Source organism: Pan paniscus, chromosome 11, assembly GCF_029289425.2.
Source record: "Pan paniscus chromosome 11, NHGRI_mPanPan1-v2.0_pri, whole genome shotgun sequence".
Taxonomy (NCBI): Eukaryota; Metazoa; Chordata; class Mammalia; order Primates; family Hominidae; genus Pan; species Pan paniscus.
Genome location: NC_073260.2, coordinates 16,809,909 through 16,829,697, shown reverse-complemented (window position 1 = coordinate 16,829,697; position 19,789 = coordinate 16,809,909). Strand labels below are relative to the sequence as shown.

The 19,789-nt window shown below is 42.6% G+C and overlaps 3 protein-coding genes across 8 annotated transcripts in view; 2 read left to right on the top strand and 1 right to left on the bottom strand.

Moving 5' to 3' along the window:
• LOC100969519 (olfactory receptor 1Q1) overlaps positions 1-19,789 on the top strand; it is a 202,155-nt gene that overhangs the window by 49,382 nt on the left and 132,984 nt on the right. For 2 of the 6 annotated variants that reach the window (XR_010109092.1, XM_063594227.1), the window contains exons 6-7: positions 7,955-8,088; positions 19,343-19,455. The exons of 2 other annotated variants lie outside the window; for them this stretch is intronic. The gene's annotated coding sequence lies outside the window, so the exon portion shown is untranslated. Of the gene's footprint in view, positions 1-2,139; positions 3,516-7,954; positions 8,089-18,488; positions 19,456-19,789 lie in introns of those variants that run through there. 2 more of the 6 variants (XR_010109091.1, XM_063594226.1) reach the window with 2 other exon arrangements.
• Positions 4,323-6,439, top strand: LOC100994379 (olfactory receptor 1J4). The gene has a single exon (XM_014346246.4). It carries the CDS (start codon positions 4,396-4,398, stop codon positions 5,335-5,337), a length of 942 nt encoding a protein of 313 aa, XP_014201732.1. The 5' UTR covers positions 4,323-4,395; the 3' UTR covers positions 5,338-6,439.
• LOC100994041 (olfactory receptor 1N1) lies at positions 8,181-14,562 on the bottom strand. Its single transcript, XM_063594229.1, has one exon. It carries the CDS (start codon positions 12,555-12,557, stop codon positions 11,622-11,624), a length of 936 nt encoding a protein of 311 aa, XP_063450299.1. The 5' UTR covers positions 12,558-14,562; the 3' UTR covers positions 8,181-11,621.

Genomic DNA, 19,789 nt, shown 5'->3' with positions numbered 1-19,789 from the left:
TTGATAAACACCTAAGTTGATTCCATGTCTTTGCTATTGTGGATAGTGAAAATGCCCTCTTAGAAGGATAAAAAATGAATCATGAAAGGGTGAGATACTTTGACTTTCTCCTTTGTTTTCATGTTTATATTATTTGTATTTCCATCATAAAGAGGAGTTAGTTTTATAAGCAGCAAACCAAAAAAGAATTTTCATTTGAGAGAAAAATCTCTATAGACATCTCAACCTAACACCTAACCAGGGGAAACCAGAATCTGGCAGGGGAGGTCTTTCCCCATCTCTTTTTGGACTTAAATTCACAGGGCCTGACACTCTTCCTAAGGACAGAGATTCCTTGCAGTCTGCCCTTAGAGCCACTTGCCTCAGAATTTTCTGGCCCCAGATCTCATGAATGAATATCTCCACAGGTGGAGCTGGGACCTGATCTTTAACAAGCTCCCCAGGTGATTTTGATGAACATCGAAGCTTAGAGACCACTGCCCGAGGGCATCTCTCCTGGGGAGAGTAGGAGGAAAACTGAGCAATTAATGCATGTTTATTTAACGCAAGTCTCTAACCTTGAGCTTTGTGCCCTGTCCCCTTGTGTCCTCTCCCTGGTGGGTAGAATAGACTTGTTACCTCTCCATTTCTGAAGCCTGTAAATTGAGAAGAGTAAGCTCCAGGTTCATGACTTCTTTCTCCGATGTCAGTGAGGTTTAGGACCACAGAATTCGGAGGCTAACTCTGGTCCCTTGGTCTCCTAGAAGGAAGCTGAGAAACCAGTCCATACTCCCAGGAATGACTTGAGCATAAAGTTCAGATCAGGACTGGGTATCCTTCTCCAGGAGCAGGTTGTGTGTGTGTGTGTGTGTGTGTGTGTGTGTGTGTGTGTGTGTGTGTATACGGGTGCTCAGCATTTGTCTGTGCTCTTCTGGAGTCATTTTTTATTCCGTGTGTGTGTGTGTGTGTGTGTGTGTGTGTATACACGGGTGCTCAGCATTTCTCTGTGCTCTTCTGGAGTCATTTTTTATTCCCAGTTCCTAAAGACAGGGATGCAACAATCACCACCGGCCAATGACTCTCATATCTTTAACCCCACGTTGTGGGGAGATGAGGGATAGGGCCAGCTGGCTACATAAATTGGTGGGCATATCCTCAAAATCCAAGCTAGGGGTCTCATCATTCATGTTCTAGATATTAGAATGTGGGCTTATTTACTGCATACGTGTTAGAGAGCCCTCTCTAATATTTCTTTCCAAAGTCCCTGATCATTTCCTTCCCTTTAGACAGCACAGCTACTTTCTGAAAGTATATTTGAAGGACATGTTTAGCTAGAGAGCTTTGGGTCCTTTCTTCTTTTGTGTAGCATCCATACTGCGTCTTCTTATTACAATCTGCTTGATAATTTCCTGCCTGTAATCTGTAGTGTATTCTTAAACCTTCATCAGAGGCAGCAAACTTTGAGCCCAGGCAACATCTACTACCCCAGTAATTTTTGCCTGGTTTGCACTGAATATAAGACACTGAGTTTGTTCCCTAGAGGTCTTTGCACTTTATTTTAATGGAAACAATGTCATCTCATATACGACACCTTCTATGGATGAGGTGTTTTTATAGACCTTACCTTATTTAATTTTTACTATAATTCAGGGATTATGTTCACAATTCTAGAGAGGAAAAGCTGAGGCTCCTAAGATGTGCACTACCTTGCCCAAAGACATACAACTTTGATTTGAATCCCTTCTGTCTGACTTCAAAACCTGTGCTTTGTCTTCTACTATAATACACAACCTCACTGTAAAGGAAATATCAGTTATCAGCAAGCAGTATTTGAGGTTTTAGTGATCAAGAGGCTGAATGTGGTGGAGTGGAGTCCATACATGGTCTTTACATAGAATTTATGCAGATAGAAATAGGCATGGCTGAATTGGATTCAGGGGACTTTATCAAAATCCTAAATCCCATGGATTAAATAGATTTACAAGGTCAAGAAGGAGTCATCTAATTGATATAGCATGAGAGAAACCAGAAGAGAATGGAGAAGGAGAGGGAGAAGTCCAGAATAGTGAGATACCTGAGCCATCATTCTCTAGGGTGTGGTTGGATGCTGCCTTTCTGCCCAACTTCATTATTGCTGTTTCTGGCCTTTGCCTGCATCAGGTCATGATCTCATGATGTAGTGGCCTTGTGGCGCCTGAACTCTGCCAGTATCTGCCTGTTGAAAGGAGTGGGCAATCAGGAGGGAGAAATAAAGGAGACTCAGGAAATGGCAGGTGAGAAACTAATATAAATTGGTTCAGATTGTATGCAGTCATTCTTCACAAATGTTTTCTTATTAACATTCACAATATTCTCATGACTTAGGCTCATAGTCTCATCTCCAGATTAGAGATGAGAAAACTGAAGCTCAGGCCAACTGGATCACTTCCCCAGAACTCACAAATATGAAGATATGAAGTGATGTTGCCAGGACTTGAATCTAGGGCTAATTGCAATGCTTTTGTCAGTACAACATACTACCCTCAGACACTAGGCTCTATCCTTAAGGTCACAGCCCCAGGGAGCCTTAAAATGCTGGAGTGAGCAGGTGCAGACGGGGAACCTGGGCCAGGCATTCTTGCCCCTTTTCTCTATGGGTCCATTCGGAACTCTGTTATGTTGGCTGCCTTTTGGTAAGTTTCAAAGGAAGGATGGTATTCCCATATGAAACAGGAGTATGCTCAACTCACCAGCTTAAAGAAGCAAAGAATTTTAAGCCTATCCTTAACCTGTATAAAGCTCTTCTGAATTTTTCTCCCAATTAAGAACTGTTATAATGAAATCCTCACATTTTCTATTTACTTAGTATATGTTGGTATATATATTAGGCATTTGGCATTGCTTTTTGACTTAAAGGGAACTTTTCAATTAAGACACAGTGGCATTATAAACTCATTCCTACTGGCCTTGCAGGATTTTGTAACTTAGGTTTAGAATATCTTTTTGAGGTGTTTTTTTTTTTTTTTATGTTCCAGGGTACATGTGCAGGATGTGCAGGTTCGTTACACAGGTAAACGTGTGCCATGGTGGTTTGCTGCACCTGTCAACCCCATCACCTAGGTATTAAGCCTGGCATTCGTTAGCTCTTTTTCCTGATGCTCTCACCCCCTCAAGCTCCCTAGACAGGTCCCAGTGTGTATTGTTCTCCTCCCTGTGTTCTCGTTGTTCAGCTCCCACTTATAAGTGAGAACATGTGGTGTTTGGTTTTCTGTTCCTGCATTAGTTTGCTGAGGATAATGGCTTCCAGCTCCATCCATGTCCCTGCATAGGACATGGTCTCATTCCTTTTTATGTATGTTCATTGCAGCACTATTCCCAATAGCAAAGACATGGAATCAACTCAAATGTCCATCAATGATAGACTGGATAAAGAAAATGTGGCACATATATGCCATGGCTTTAGAATATTTTAATGGGTAGATAGTGGCTGTGGAGGAAGCTGGCATATTTTTCTCATTCCTGATTTTAATGGAAATGCTTTAAAATGTCTCCACTAGGTATGGTGTTTACTGTATTATTTAGTTTACTGAGTGTCTTAGTCGGTTGGGCTGCTATAGCTGGGTGACTTTAAACAGCAGACATTTATTTGTTACAGTTCTGGAGCCTGGGAAGCCCCAGATCAAGGTACCAGCAGATTTGGTTGCTGGTGCGGGTCCACTTTCTGGTTAGCAGATGGCTGCCTTCCTGCTGAGTCCTCACATGGCAATGCCAGAGACACTCTTGTGTTTCTTCTTATAAGGGCAATAATCCCATTCATGGGGTTCTACCCTCATGACCTAATTACCTCCTGAAGCTCTCACCTTTAAATATTTTGTGTAAGATTTACTTTTTTTATGGCAGTGATATTGTAATCAATAGACAAGTTTTTTTTTCTCATCAACTTTATACATAATGAAAACTTTGGCTGTTTATCTTTGATCCAATTTCTTTTGGATATGTGTTATGGAAATTTCATCCCTATATGTTGCTTACTAATAGATTTTGAAGTCAAATTTTAAAAAGTTCAATATGTTACAACATGAAGGCTCATGACTAGCCTGATGATTGTTTTTAAAAGTACATAAACAATGGAAATTGGAAAGACGTTATCTTACGATCCATCTGCTAATACGGTGTGAAGCTTTCTCTTTACTGACTAGACATGGCTGGTCTTCTCTTCTATTTCAAACCCTCTACTCTCTTGGTGAATTATCCCATTTTGAGTGATAAAACCATCTACTTGAAATGATTTTTTGTAGGGACATAGCAATGTAGACAGACATTGGCATATTCATCAGTAGCAAGGATCTTATTCTTATCTGCTGCTGTAAATCAACATTTGTTTGTTTCTGCCTTTTTCAGTGTCCCTCTATTCCCAGCAGAGAGAAGACTGTCAGCATGAAGAGGGAGAATCAGAGCAGTGTGTCTGAGTTCCTCCTCCTGGGCCTCCCCATCTGGCCAGAGCAGCAGGCTGTGTTCTTCACCCTGTTCCTGGGCATGTACCTGATCACGGTGCTGGGGAACCTGCTCATCGTCCTGCTCATCCGGCTGGACTCTCACCTTCACACCCCCATGTTCTTCTTCCTCATCCACTTGGCTCTCACTGACATCTCCCTTTCATCTGTCACTGTCCCAAAGATGTTATTAAGCATGCAAACTCAGGATCAATCCATTCTTTATGCAGGGTGTGTAACTCAGATGTATTTTTTCATATTTTTCACTGATCTAGACAATTTCCTTCTCACTTCAATGGCATACGATCGGTATGTGGCCATCTGTCACCCCCTCCGCTACACCACTATCATGAAAGAGGGACTGTGTAACTTACTAGTCGCTGTGTCCTGGATCCTCTCCTGTACCAATGCCCTGTCTCACACTCTCCTCCTGGCCCAGCTGTCCTTTTGTGCTGACAACACCATCCCCCATTTCTTCTGTGATCTTGTTGCCCTACTCAAGCTCTCATGCTCAGACATCTCCCTCAATGAGCTGGTCATTTTCACAGTGGGACAGGCAGTCATTACTCTACCACTAATATGCATCTTGATCTCTTATGGCCACATTGGGGTCACCATCCTGAAGGCTCCATCTACTAAGGGCATCTTCAAAGCTTTGTCCACCTGTGGCTCTCACCTCTCTGTGGTGTCTCTGTATTATGGCACAATTATTGGACTGTATTTTCTCCCCTCATCCAGTGCCTCCAGTGACAAGGACGTAATTGCCTCTGTGATGTACACGGTGATCACCCCATTGCTGAATCCCTTCATTTATAGCCTAAGGAACAGGGACATAAAGGGAGCCCTGGAGAGACTCTTCAACAGGGCAACAGTCTTATCTCAATGACATTTACTCTTCTTTATAACAGACATATGTATTGACCTATTTCCAGATCATAGATCCTTACTTCTGATCCCAGCAAGGGATAAGTGCTCAGTAACTCTCTGATGACTTGAATTGCATTCTGTTACAGTTATTCTCCCTTTTCCTCTTTAGTGCAAATTGTGAATTCTGAATTTACATAATTGTTTATTTATCTTGCCTATTAGATTCAGAAATTACATAGTTAACAGAACTTAAATCCTTCATTTTATTTCCTGGAAATTTATTTGTTCTTAGGAATTGTTTAAATATGTTGACTAACAGGATTCCCTTGCCATAGAAAAGTTGAAGGATTGGGTACTTGTAAAGGCATTTCCCTTTCTTTCTTCCCATTCAGTTCTCTTCTCACATTTTTTATTGTTGTTGCTGATGGTGGTGGGTAAGGAGAAGAAACTATATAGTACCCTTTACAGATCCAAAAAGCTATTCACTGTCATAAGTTCAGCTGTTCCACTTCAGAACTTGAGGTTCCTCTTCTAGACTACAATAACTTTCATTCAACAGTTCACTTTCAGACCCATGTTTATGAAGCTTTCTGACTACACATGTGAGTTTCAATCACGCCGCAGACTCACTCCAGGTAATGAATGAGAAGAACAAAAAAGTCTTCACAGTCAGGAGCCTTCTGTTGCCGTCACTAAATTTGATCCCTTTCTCATTCAGTGTCTTCGTTGTCTTTCTTATTGAAAAGCATTTCTACTCAGCTTAATGGCCCCTAGTTTGTATTATATGCCCAAGTCATCTTTTATCTTTTTCTTCTATCTTCTATGGTCTCCGCCATCCAGTGAAGGGCATATAGGTCTCTTTTTTCATTCCTCTACTTAAAGATAAACAGAACTACAAATGCTTCTGAGAAGCAGCAACGTGTAGCTGCAAGAGAAGAATATTTGGAAAGCTACATCTCATTTGTAATCTCTATATACCAGGGTGGTGGCTGCGTGGCCTCAGACAATTCACCCAATTCCTTTGAACCTCAATTTCTTCTTCTGTATAGGTGAAAAAAGTTCTGCAACACCTAACATATTTTATTTGAAGTAAATGCAGTAATAAATTGGGCTTAACACTACAGCTGACCAAGAATAATGAATGTGGATTTTCTCTACCTTCTCCATCAGAGATGAGTTTTGAAGCAGGACTTGTGCAGACACTCCTGAATTATGGTGACCATGGGCAGCTTGTCATGTTGGTTATATTCCCAATTCAAAAGCAATAAACTGCCCTAGGACACAGCAACATATCTGTTCTGGCTTCAGCTAGAACCAAATAACTAAAGGGCAATGAACAAGTGAGTTCATGTGTGGGTAGGTAAGGAAAGGCAGATCAGAAAAAGACCTTACTCTTCACTTGTTTGATATTGACTCAAAGAGTGATCCTTCATCGGGGGCTCATGTAGCTGCCTTTTGGCATCCCAGATTCCTTTGTAGAACAAGAAAGAGTGCCACCCCCACTCCTTGCTGCAAGCACAGGGTCACTTTGTTTACAGGCTTAGCCCCGACCTTTTCCAGAGCCAAAACCTGAACAGGGATAGAATCTTTATTGTTGGTTTATTGTTGGTCTAGGTAAAGCATGCCTTGATAGCCTCAGCACAATCATGACCTGCTGTACACTCTCATCTCTGCTATAGTGATGTGATCTGTAGAACTAAGTGCCTGACTCAGTTTCCCTGCCAGCACCCCAGTTCTGTTGTTCAGATCCCTGAAGATCTGCCTAGTCTTGTCAGGCCCATCCTCCAGAGAGACCAATATTGTCATTTATGTTTTTAGCCACAGGCTGGTGACACTTCTCTGAATGACTTTTCCTCAAGAAATGGCAAGCTCACTTGTCTGTTGGGAAGTGTTTCATCACTATCTGTCTTACCAGTCCACCTCATCTCCCAGATCAGTTTGTCTTGGTTTTGGACAGCCCAAAGCACACTGGGGTGCACCGTATTGATTTGAATATGCAAATAGAACTGAACATCAATCACATTGGAAGTGTGCACTTTATATGAGTGCATTTCCCTCTAGCCATGCCAGGGCTAGGATTCATGACCTTTTCCAGTGAAGCACCTCATTGAGTTTAGAACAAAGCTTGCTGCATTTTTGAAATCCATGAATGTGTGATTTTTTTCACAAGTTAACAAATAGTTCTGAAAATTGGCAATTATGGACGTTTCAAGTGACCAGTGTACTTCCTTCTCAAAAGTTAACACTAATTCTTTCACAGTGTGACAATAGAACAATCTTCCTCAGAGGGGAGGAATCAAAACATCCTAGAACCAGGAACTCCAGCACTTGATTTTAGCACATATGTAACACACAATTCTGACATGGAAATTTTAAGAGTAAACAAAAATTATTCTATTTTGTCACAGATGGAAAGTGGAAGGGGAATTTGCTAAAGAATTAAGTTCACTTAGCTTTTGAAGGAAAAAATAAACCCATTAATGTTGTGATGGTTATATTATTTGAATCCAAGAACTGTGTGCATGTGTGTGTGTGTGTGTGTGTAACTCACATATACATAGAATTTAATTTGTTTGTAATTAAGGACAAATGTTGGAATTAATACTAAAAATAGTAAAACATTCTTTATTTTATAGATTGTGCCCCTCAGTAGCCATTCAGCAAGTTACCTGTCTGTGCCAGGCAGTGTGCCTATTCTTGGTCAAACAGATCTGGATGAAGAGAAAGCCTCCAGGCAAAAGAAGCTCATATTCTGATAGTGTAGCAACAGGTAAACTAAGAAATATGCAAGAGTACAAAAAGTGCCTTAACGTAATAACACCACGAATAGTTGTGCTTATTTTGCATGGCTACTATGTGTCAGGCATTGTATTAAAAGCTGTACCTGTATTATCTCATTTAATCCTCATAATAATTCTACATATATACACTGTTACTATCTATATTTTACAGCTGGGAAAATTGAGGCTTAGAGACGATGAAATACTTACATGGTAGTAACACAAGGGCGTATAGTTAATGCTGCCTGGATATCAGCAAAAGCTTTACAGGGGAAGTAATTCTTCAGTTGGGGGTTGAAGGATGCTCAGGATTGATACATAATGGAACAAATGAGTCTAGGTAAAGTGGACAGAGTGGGCCAGGGCACTGAATTTGCATGGTATGTTCAGGGAAATGTAAGAAAAATGATGTTGCTATACATAGGTGTGTATGAGTCAAGGAAGCATCAAGAGGTGAGTCTAGACAGGGAGACAAAGACTATATTGTGAGGGGGGTAGATTGTCCTGTTAAGAGGTTTAGACATTGCCTTGCAAGTGACAGGCACCATTGGCTGGGGTGGGGTGGAATTGGGATTAATCTCAGGGAAGGTTATGTTTGTGTTTTCTAAAGATTACTCGGGTAACCAACGTGTGAGATGGTTTGGCAATGGATCGGAGTGCCTTGAATCAAGATGCTTAATTAGAAGGTCATTGTACATTCAGGTAACAGATAATGTGTGCCTGGATGAAGACAATGGCATATGATAGAGAAGAGAATACTCTTGAAGGTAGACTAGACGGTATTGGTAATTGATGGGAAGTAGGTGATAGAATGAAGGATTGCTCTTGATTTATGGTTCTGTGGACTGATATTTAAGAACAAAATGGAAGACTAGGCACCTTAAATAATTTTGATTAGGTTTAACAGTCTTAAGGAAGTGAGGAAACAATCTGAAGACCATTTGCTTCTTAAAAATGGGTTCTGAGCAAGAAGAAAGCAAAACCCCCAAATAGGCAAGGGGCACCGGGAAGCTTTCTATCATGCTACCTCTCTCCATTACCCCACCTCTGATTCAAAGCACGCCCTGCTCATTACCCTACCAAGGTGCAAAGATTTATAAGTAACCTGTATGTCAGTGGGAATTATTTTAATGCTAACATCACATTAATTCTCTTTGACATAGATGACCTTAAAGGAATAGAAATTTGAGCTTAGGTTTTGGGGATGGGTGTAATAAGATAGTCATGTGCCTCATAATGATGTTTTGGTCAACAACAGACTCCATATGCCACAGTGGTTTCAAGCTCATAATGGAACTGAATAAATCCTATCACAGAAATACTTACCATAGTGTTACAGTTACCTACAGCATTTAGTACATTAACAAGCTGTACAGGTTTGTAGCCTAGGAGCATTAGTTATACCATATAGCTTAGCTGTATAGTAGGCCATCCCATCTAGGTTTGTGTAAGTGTACTTTATGATGTTTGCACAATGACAAAATTGCCCAGTGAAACATTTCTCAGAACATATCCACATAGTTAAGTAATGTATGACTGTATATCAAAGGAGGAATGAGTTTGGAACTTTGAATACATTGGTAACTCTTGGCTGGCTGGAATCGAGGAATGTTAGACTATTGAACAGTGATAGGCAACAGTGTCCGTTGATGAATCTTTGTATGCTGAGTGCTGACCTAACTCCTAACGGCCACAGAATTATATTAAGTAAACTGAAGTGGACACCCAGTCACATCTTCTAGTTTGCTTGGGGCCTGTGAGAAAGAACTTAAACCATACCCAAACAGGATTCATAAATTTACCACACTATCAGTGAGTGGATTGAGGGTCCCTGAGGATCAGAATGGTGAATGAAACCAGAAGGCGACATAGAGAAACCACCATGAGTAAAGAAGGTAAAGTTGATTGGGTGAATCTGAGCAGCAGATTTAGGGTATCAGGGTGGACATAGGTTTCCGATATAGTGTGAGGCTGTATCTGGTGATCTCACACCTCAGCCTTCCTCATGTCCACTAGCTGTGTCATCAGGGGCCTTAGAGCTCTCCTAGGAGACCCTCTTCTGAAAGAGCTGATCATGAGAAGTGGAGGATAGTCCATTGCCAGTTCAAATGATAGAAGAAAGCTAGAGGTCAATGGCTTGGAGGAGACTGTCAGTGGTCTTTGGTCAGTGGAGCGATAGATGTCAACAGAATGGAAGGAGAGTTGTAGACTAAGGAGATGAGGGCAGGAGAACTCCAAGTTTGCAACCATCTCCAGCTCTGGTTACATGACGATGCCCTGCTCATCCCATTCAAGGACTCTCTGAGGGAACATCTGGAAAGGAGTTCTAGAGAGAAGAACAGACTTCCAGTTCCAGGTCATGAAATAAATGGAATCCTCGCGTACTAAGATGTGGCATCTAAATGATTCACATTTGTACTTACTAATAGCTGAAGCCTGGAACAGTTTGATTCCATGAAAGATGCTCCATAAGTATTCATTGAAAAAGTGCAGCAATCATAAAACATTTTAGAATAGGTTAGGTCTGAGAAACAAACTTTAATGAGGAAGGAGTTTAGGTAGCCAGTGGACACCTGGTGATACCAGATGTAAGAAATCGAAACTATATAGCCCTTATATTTAAAATAATATTTTTAATATTTCTAAGATTCTTGGAGACAGATAGAATGCCATTTACCTTCAAACATCATTTTTTCCATCTCTGCAACTAATTTAAGCTGCTGGTGCCCCTTTTAGATGTGGACGCAAACCTGCAGTCAAATAAGCAGAGAGGATTTCCATGTTCCTCTCATCTAATAGTCACTAAAAGGATGGTGGCATTGCACGTTTCTGACGAGCATGGGGCAGAGGGAGCACAAGGAGCTTTAACCCCCTTCCTAGTGAAACATTAGCCAACCATGGGGTGGGCAACCCGCATGGAAACCTAAACATTGAATTTGAACCTTTTGATGGGGATCTCTTTAGCTATTCTGCAGCACGTGGAATGCAGCCTCCATCTTTATTTCTTTTGTCTTACTCCCCACTTAATGCCACAAACAAAACAAGTGCCCCCAAAATTTTAATGATCGACAAATTAATAACCTAGAATGAAAGCGTCATGAAGGCAGGGACTTTGTCTTGCTCAGTGTCATAACCCTAGCACTTACAATAACTTCCAACACACCATAGATAGTAAATATTTATTGAACAAATATATCTCAGAGAAAAGATTTTTTGACTTCTGAGTTGGGGGAGGAATGAAGAATAATAATAGTAATAAATAATAATAGCTATCCCTTATTGAACACCTACTATTATTCACTACTATACTGGATGCATTTCGTAGTTTATTTCAGTTAATCCTCCAAGTTACGTTATTAGATAGAAACTGTTATCTCCATTTTATAAATGAGAAAACCAAGGCTCAGAGAGGCTAAGTAACCGGACTACAATCTTATGGCTAGTGTGTGGTAGACCCCAAAATGAAGCCCGTTTGTCTGACTCCAAGCCTATGTCTTTTCATTAAATGTTGCTGTCATCACATCTAAGAGGAAACAATACTCCTGTGACTGAAGAGCCTCTTTAGGGCCCCCTTCATGTCCTTGTTCCTTAGGCTATAGATAAAGGGGTTCAACATGGGAGTCACTATGGTGTACATTGCAGCTGCTGCAATGTCCTTCTCTTCAGAGGCAATGGAGGGAGGACACAGGTAGGCACTGAAGAGCGTCCCATAGAACACACAAACAACGCAGAGGTGGGAACTGCAGGTGGAAAAGGCCTTGCCCACCCCACCACGGGTTCGGACCCTCAGGATAGCTGGCACAATGTGGATGTAGGAGGTGACAATGCATAAAAAGGGGACGATGAGTACGGTGCCTCCCAAGACAAAAACCATCATCTCGTTGATGTGGGTGTCAGAACATGACAGCTTCAGGACAGGAGTGATGTCACAGAAAAAGTGAGCAATTTCCCCAGTCACACAGAAGGACAACCGAGCCATGAGGAACGTGTGAGTCAGGGCAATGATATTGGTGAGGACCCAGCACAATGCAAGCATTAGGGCACAGACTTGGGGCCTCATGACTGTGGAGTAGCAGAGGGGGCGGCAAATGGCCACATAGCGGTCATACGCCATGGCAGCCAGGAAGAAGCTGTCTAGATCACCAAACATCAGAAAGAAATACATTTGCGTGAGGCAACCCGTATAGGAGATGGTGTGATGCCGAGTCTGTATATTCACCAGCATCTTGGTAACTGTGGAGGACGTTAAACCCATGTCAACAAAAGACAGGTTGGCCAAGAAAAAGTACATGGGGGTGTGGAGGTGCAGGTCAGAGCCAATGGCCAGGATGATGAGCAGGTTCCCAGTCAAGGTGACAAGATACATACACAGGAAAATTCCGAAGAGGGACTGCTGTTGCTCTGGAGACGCTGATATTCCTCGGAGGAAAAATTCAGAAATGCTGGATTGGTTTTCCATGACTCTGCAGCATCTGGAGCTGAGGGAAGACAGTTAGAATGCTAGATTTCATCTACAACTGTGTGGGCTGACTCCCAAATCTCCCTTTAAGTTCATTATATTCCTAATCCTGACTTTATCTTCATTCTGATCCTGCTTCTTTTCTCTCTTCATCAGAGTCTCATTTTCCCCCTTTCTCCTCTCTTTACCACTATTTAATCTTTTACACATAGAGTCCCCTTCCAATAAGGTCAGGGCATATTCTTCCTTGGCATGACCATGCCTTAGACTAGTCTATAGCCTCATGTTAGTTTCATTTTTGCAGTAGGCTGTCTATGTGAGTAGACTGAGGTCAGCTAAATTTTACATTCTTTTGGGAGGTAGCCAAAAAACCCACACAAAATTCTTAATTTTGACACATCCTCATTCATTTTAGAGTGAAGGGCATATGAAGGACTCATGCCTCTTTATTTTTTCATTATTTCTTTTGAAAAAGAAAATACGAAGTCCTGCATTTCTCCCTGCATTTGAGTTTTTGTCATTGGCACCATCATCATCCTGTAGCTAACGCATATTACATGTTAGCCACATATATGACAGGTACTCTACTAAGTACTTTATGAAGATTGTTTCCTTTAATCCTTAAACAACACTAGGATGCAGAGATTGTTATTCTTACCCTTATATAAGAAAAACTGAGTCTAAGGATGTTTAAGTAAATTGTACAAGGACCCAGAGCTCATAAATATTTGAGACAGAATTCAAACCCACAGCAATGGTTTCCAGAGACTGTACCATCAGTCAATATAGATAGAAAGTAACTTTCTAGGACCACATTTATATTTAATCCCTCAGTATTCTTAGTTTAACGTATTTAGTCTCACTTGCCTTTACTATCTTTTATATGTGTGTTTTACAGAAGAACAACGAAATTTAAGAACTAGATAGAACCTGAAAGATCACCTGGCCCAGAGGTCTCAAGCATTGGTCTGTAGACCAGTTTATCATAATCAAGTGAGATGCTTATTTAAAATCCTGATCCCGGCTGGGCACAGTGGCTCATGCCTGTAATCCCAGCACTTTGGGAGACCGAGGCAGGCGGATCTACCTGAGGTCAGTAGTTCAAGACCAGCCTGACCAACATGACAAAACCCCGTCTGTATTAAAAATACAAAAATTAGCCGGGCGTGGTGGCATGTGCCTGTAATCCCAGCTACTTGGTAGGCTGAGGCCGGAGAATCACTTGAGCCTGGGAGTTGGAGGTTGCAGTGAGCCGAGATCCTGCCATTGCACTCCAGCCTGGGCAATAGAGCAAGACTCCATCTAAAATAAATAAATAAATAAAGATAAAAATAATAATCCCTACCTCAGACCTGTCAAATTTAAATTTCTAGGATACAATTTAGGTAACTATTTAAAAGCTAAAACTGAAGCCTTCTCAGGTGTTTTGATGCTCAGTGAGGATTAAGAAAATTTTGCTTAGTCCAACCCCTCCCTTTGATTCAGATAAATAAGCTAAAGTTCAAAAGACCAAAGTGATTGAAAAAGTTTACACTATGTCTTGGAGGAAGATATGGTATGAAAACCAGGGTATCAATGCTCTCAGACAGGTGTTCTTTTTAAAAATCAGCTATCTTTTCATTTTTTGAATTCTTTGTCATTAATATCTTACAGATCTAGATGTGTTTCTTTGTCCTGATTTATATTTAGAGTCTATACCTGAATAAAAAGTTATCTTCAAATTGATAGCTTTACTAAAGCACTGTTTGTATTCTGAAGTGGATAGCAACATCTGAGAACTATTGTATATGTATCTATCCCTGAACCCTACACTGACTGAAGAACATCTCAGGGTTTTACAACTTTTCTGAGGGATCTGAGGCTACAATCCAAGTTATTTTCTCCCCTACTTCACCACTTGATAAGGCACCCTCTGACAGGGCACATTCTAATAGCCATGTCCAGAAGGGTAAGAGATCCTCTTATGATTCAATTGATTGTTTGTCTCATCAAGAGAAGGGCTGGCCGGGCGCGGTGGCTCACGCCTGTAATCCCAGCACTTTGGGAGGCCGAGGCGGGCGGATCACGAGGTCAGGAGATCGAGACCATCCTGGCTAACACGGTGAAACCCCGTCTCTACTGAAAATACAAAAAATTAGCCGGGCGTGGTAGCGGGCGCCTGTAGTCCCAGCTACTCGGGAGGCTGAGGCAGGAGAATGGCGTGAACCCGGGAGGCGGAGCTTGCAGTGAGCCGAGATCGCGCCACTGCACTCCAGCCTGGGCGACAGAGCGAGACTCCGTCTCAAAAAAAAAAAAAAAAAAAAAAAGAGAAGGGCTACACAGTGGCAGACAATGCCATGTTTTCCTAGCATGCAGACCCTGCCTTCAGCAAGCAAGTCCTTTCATTGAGGTTTTCAAAGGGACAGTAAGTTATTTTAGGGAAGAGCAGCATCTTTTTGATCATTTGTGTTGGTATATACTGCCTTAATCAGGCTATTTCTATGGAGGTTCTTTGATCTAGGGCACCAACTGCTTAACATCAGAAAACTCCCCAAATCCTCAAAAAAGGGTCCAAAGCAGCCTAGCTTTTTACCTTCTGTCATATTTTTTGGTCTCTACTCAAGCACCTTGCACCATCTCTTGCTCTATTTTTGGTTTTTCTCTTTCCCTAAAAGGGTTCCTCATCCTTCATCCTATCTATGGCCTCATAAAACTCTGTAGATCCTTGAGATATCAATGGGGTTCTTCCAGAAACTTGGGGCAATCCTTCCCTCTGTCATCCGAGGGTGATAAGGTCTCTTTACTTACCTCCACTGCCTCTTCATCTACTGTGTCAGCCAACAGGTAAGAGCTGGCTGGAACATGATGGACAGAGTATTCCAAACATAGGACATGCCCACCTGCGACTGTTTGTCTCAAGTGACTCCGCTTACCACTACCCTGGTAACAGAGGAGAAGGCAAAGCAGATGTCCTTAATTTGAGGGGAAGAGCTCAGATTCTTCCTGACAATCTTTGTGATGACATTAACTGAAATGAGGGTACAGGATCAAGAATAATGAATACAAATGGCAAACAGCTGGAAGCAGAAGTCAGGTTGATAAACCAAGATTAAAAATATATTTAAGGGGGTTAAGGGAGGGATGGAGAGACTAAGATTGTAGATAAGAAATCCATGAGATGAATAAAGGACTGTAAAGCCAAGTTAAGGCCAGATCAGTAGGGGAGGCTGGAGCAGTGGCAGTTACGTTCATCAGCTGGAACAGAAAAAATCAGAAAGAGGAGTATTTGAGATGACCTGGGACACATTGCACTGTGATCCCACCTAACCAAGATCTCTGGGACTTTTGAAGTTTTTTATGTTTACATTTTGAATCCTGAACCAATAAACTCAGAAACAGAGAGCTGCTGGCTCATCAGGCTACTACCAGGAGGAGGCTAAACGTACTACACTTGGGGCATCTACAGATACAGGGAGTCATGGGACAGAGTTCCCTAGTGCCCTGTTAGTGTTAACTCTCATAATTGCCCAATTTTCTCTCTGCTTTTCTTAGATCAAATTAGTACAGTGCTGGCTTTATTTAAAAATTGGGAAGCTTTACTTTTTTCTCTATGAAAAGTGGTAGTGTTAGGATGCTATGGTATTTTTCATGCACGTCTGTGTGAAGAGACCACCAAACAGGCTTTGTGTGAGCAACAAGGCTGTTTATTTCACCTGGGTGCAGGTGGGCTGAGTCGGAAAAGAGAGTCAGCGAAGGGAGATAGGAGTGGGGCCGTTTTATAAGATTTGGGTAGGTAAAGGAAAAAGGGGTGTTGTTCTCTGGCGGGCAGGAGTGGGGGTCACAAGGTGCTCAGTAGGGGAGCTTTTGAGCTAGGATGAGCCAGAAGGAATTTCACAAGATAATGTCATCAGTGAAGGCAGGAACAGGTCATTTTCACTTCTTTTGTGGTGGAATATCATCAGTTAAGGCAGGAACTGGCCATCCGGATGTGTACGTGCAGGTCACAGGGGATATGATGGCTTAGCTTAGGCTCAGAGGCCTGACATTCCTGTCTTCTTATATTAATAAGAAAAATAAAATGAAATAGTGGTAAAGTGTTGGGATGGTGAAAATTTTTTGGGGGTGGTATGGAGAGATAATGGGCGATGTTTCTCAGGTCTGCTTCAAGCCGGATTAGGGGTGAGCATGGGAACCTAGAGTGGGAGAGATTAAGCTGAAGGAAGATTTTGTGGTAAGGGGTGATATTGTGGGGTTGTTAGAAGAAACATTTGTCATTTAGAATTATTGGAAGGAGGTTCAGCATAGCCTTGCCAGCAAAGATTGTTTATTTACTTTAAGAGTTAAGAGTGGTGGTTTGGGGATAGCACCAGGAGATATCAGCTGTGATGGCTTGGAGAAACAGTGTAAACTGGCAGTGTAAACAAGAGCAGGGCGTGTATGAGTAGTTGAGAATGGTGAATAGGAGTATGACTAGACAGAAGATAGTAGGGATGGCAAGTTTTTTGGGGTACAGTCCAGGTTGGTCTGGTGTCTGGAATGAGACTGGGCCCTAATAAAAAGGAGCGTCTATACAGGAGCTCAAATGGGCTGTACCTTGTAGCATTCCAAGAACAGGCCTGAATTCTGAGAAGGGAAAGTGGTAAAAGTATTGTCCAGTCCTTTTTAAGTTGGTGGCTGAGCTTGGTAAGGTGTGTTTTTAAAAGACCATTAGTCTGTTCTACCTTTCCTGAAGACTGAGGACTGTAAGGGATATAAAGGTTTCACTGAATACTAAGAGACTGAAAAACTGCTTGGCTGATTTGACTGATAAAGGCTGGTTTGTTATCGGACTGTATAGAGGTGGGAAGGCCAAACCGAGGAATTATGTCTGACAGAAGGGAAGAAATGACCATGGTGGCCTTCTTAGACCCTGTGGGAAAGGCCTCTACCTATCCAGTGAAAGTGTCTACCTAGACCAAGAGGTATTTTAGTTTCCTGACTCGGGGCATGTTGAGTAAAGCTAATTTGCCAGTCCTGGGCGGAGGCAAATCCCTGAGCTTGATGTGTAGGGAAGGGAGGGGGCCTGAATAATCCCTGGGAAGTAGTAGAATAGCAAATTTGCCAGTCCTGGGCGGGGGCAAATCCCTGAGCTTGATGTGTAGGGAAGGGAAGGGGCCTGAATAATCCCTGAGGAGTAGTAGAATAGCAGATGGAACACTGAGAAGTTATTTCCTTGAGGATAGATTTCCACGATGGAAAGGAAATGAGAGGTTCTAACAGGCGGGCTAGTGGCTTGTGCTATAGCATAGCCTGCCTTTGCTGGTGTGTGGTGATTAGGCCTGGTGGAACTGCCATCAATAAACCAAGTGTGATCAGGGTGAGAAACAGGGAAGAAGGAAATGTGGGGAAATGGGGTGAACGTCAGGTGGATCAGAGAGATGCAGTCATGAGGGTCAGGTGTGGTATCAGGAATAATGTGGGAGGCCGGATTGAAGTCCGGGCCAGGAACAATGGTAATTGTGGGAGACTCAACAAAGAGTGAGTACAGCTGAAGGAGCTGGGGAGCAGAATGTATATGCATCAGGTGTTAGGAAGAAAATAGATTTTGGAAATTATGAGAGCTGTAGAGAGTGAGTTGAGCATAGTTTGTGATTTTAAGGGCCTCTAAAAGTATTAGGGCGGCAGCAGCCGCTGCACGGAGACATGATGGTCAGCCTAAAACAGTAAGGTCAAGTTGTTTGGACAGAAAGGCTACAGGGTGCGGTCCCGGCTCTTGTGTAAGAATTCTGACCGCACTAACCATGCCTAGGAAGGAAAGGAGTTGTTTTGTAAGGGATTAAGGTTTGGGAGATTAGTCAGACATGATCAGCAGGGAGAGCACGTGTGTTTTTATGAGAATTATGCTGAGATAGGTAACAGATGAGGATGAAATTTGGGCTTGACTGAAGTAAAGGGGGCTGTCTGTGAAGGCTTGCAGCCCGGGTAATTTGCTGAGCCTAATGGGTGTCAGGGTCAGTCCAAGTGAAAGCGAAGAGAGGCTGGGATGAAGGGTGCAAAGGAATAGTAAAGAAAGCATGTTTGAGATCCAGAACAGAATAATGGGTTGTAGAGGGAGGTATTGAGGATAGGAGAGTATATGGGTTTGGCACCACAGGGTGGATAGGCAAAACAATTTGGTTGATAAGGCGCAGATCCTGAACTAACCTGTAAGTCTTGTCTGGTTTTAGGACAGGTAAAATGGGGGAATTGTAAGGAGAGCTTATAGGCTTTAAAAGGCCATGCTGTAACAGGCGAATGATAACAGGCTCTAATCCTTTTAAAGCGTGCTGTGGGATGGGATATTGGCATTGAGCGGGGTAAGAGTGATTAGGTTTTAATGGGATGGTAAGTGGTGCATGATCGATTGCTAAGGAGGGAGTAGAGGTGTCTTACACTTGTGGGTTAAGGTGGGGAGATAGAAGGGGAGGATGTGAAGGAGGCTTTGAACTGGGGGAAAAGGCGGCAATGAGGTGTGGCTGTAGCCCAGGTGTAGTCAGGAAACAGATAATTTAGTTAAAGTGTCTCAGCCTAATAAGGGAACTGGGCAGGTGGGGATAATTTAAAAAAAGTGCATAAAAGAATGTTTTCTAAGTTGGCACCAGAGTTGGGGAGTTTTAAGGGGTTTAGAAGCCTGGTCGTCAATACCCACAACACTTACAGAGGCAAGGGAAACAGGCCCTTGAAAAGAAGGTAATGTGGAGCGGGTAGCCTCCGTATTGATTAAGAAGGGGACGGACTTACCCTCCACTGAGAGTTACCTGAAGCTCGGCGTCTGTGATGGTCTACAGGGCTTCCGAGGCGATCGGGCAGCGTCAGTCTTCAGCTGCTAAGCCGAGAAGATCTGGGAAGGAGTCAGAGAGCCTTGGGCCAGAGTTCCAGGGGCTCTGGGAGTGGCTGCCAGGTGAGTTGAACAGTCTGATTTTCAGTGGGGTCCCGCAAAGATGGGACGCAGCTTAGGAGGAATCATGGGCTGCCGGTATTCCTTGGCCTGGTGGCCAGATTTCTGGCACTTGTAGCAAGCTCCTGGGGGAGGCAGGCCTGGAGGAATGCCTGGCCACTGCGGTTTAGGCGTTTGGAAGTTCTCGTGTGCTGGAGATGTGGCTGGGGTTTGTCTCACAGTGGAGGCAAGGAATTGTATACCTTGAAGGGGAGGTTAATTAAGTCCTGTTGTGGGGTTTGAGGGCCGGAATTTAATTTTTGGAGTTTTATTTAATGTCAGGAGCAGATTGGGTAGT

Excerpts from the sequence above, each read along its gene's own strand:
- LOC100994041 (XM_063594229.1), bottom strand. The coding sequence starts at position 12,557 with ATGGAAAACCAATCCAGCATTTCTGAATTTTTCCTCCGAGGAATATCA.
- LOC100994379 (XM_014346246.4), top strand. The coding sequence starts at position 4,396 with ATGAAGAGGGAGAATCAGAGCAGTGTGTCTGAGTTCCTCCTCCTGGGC.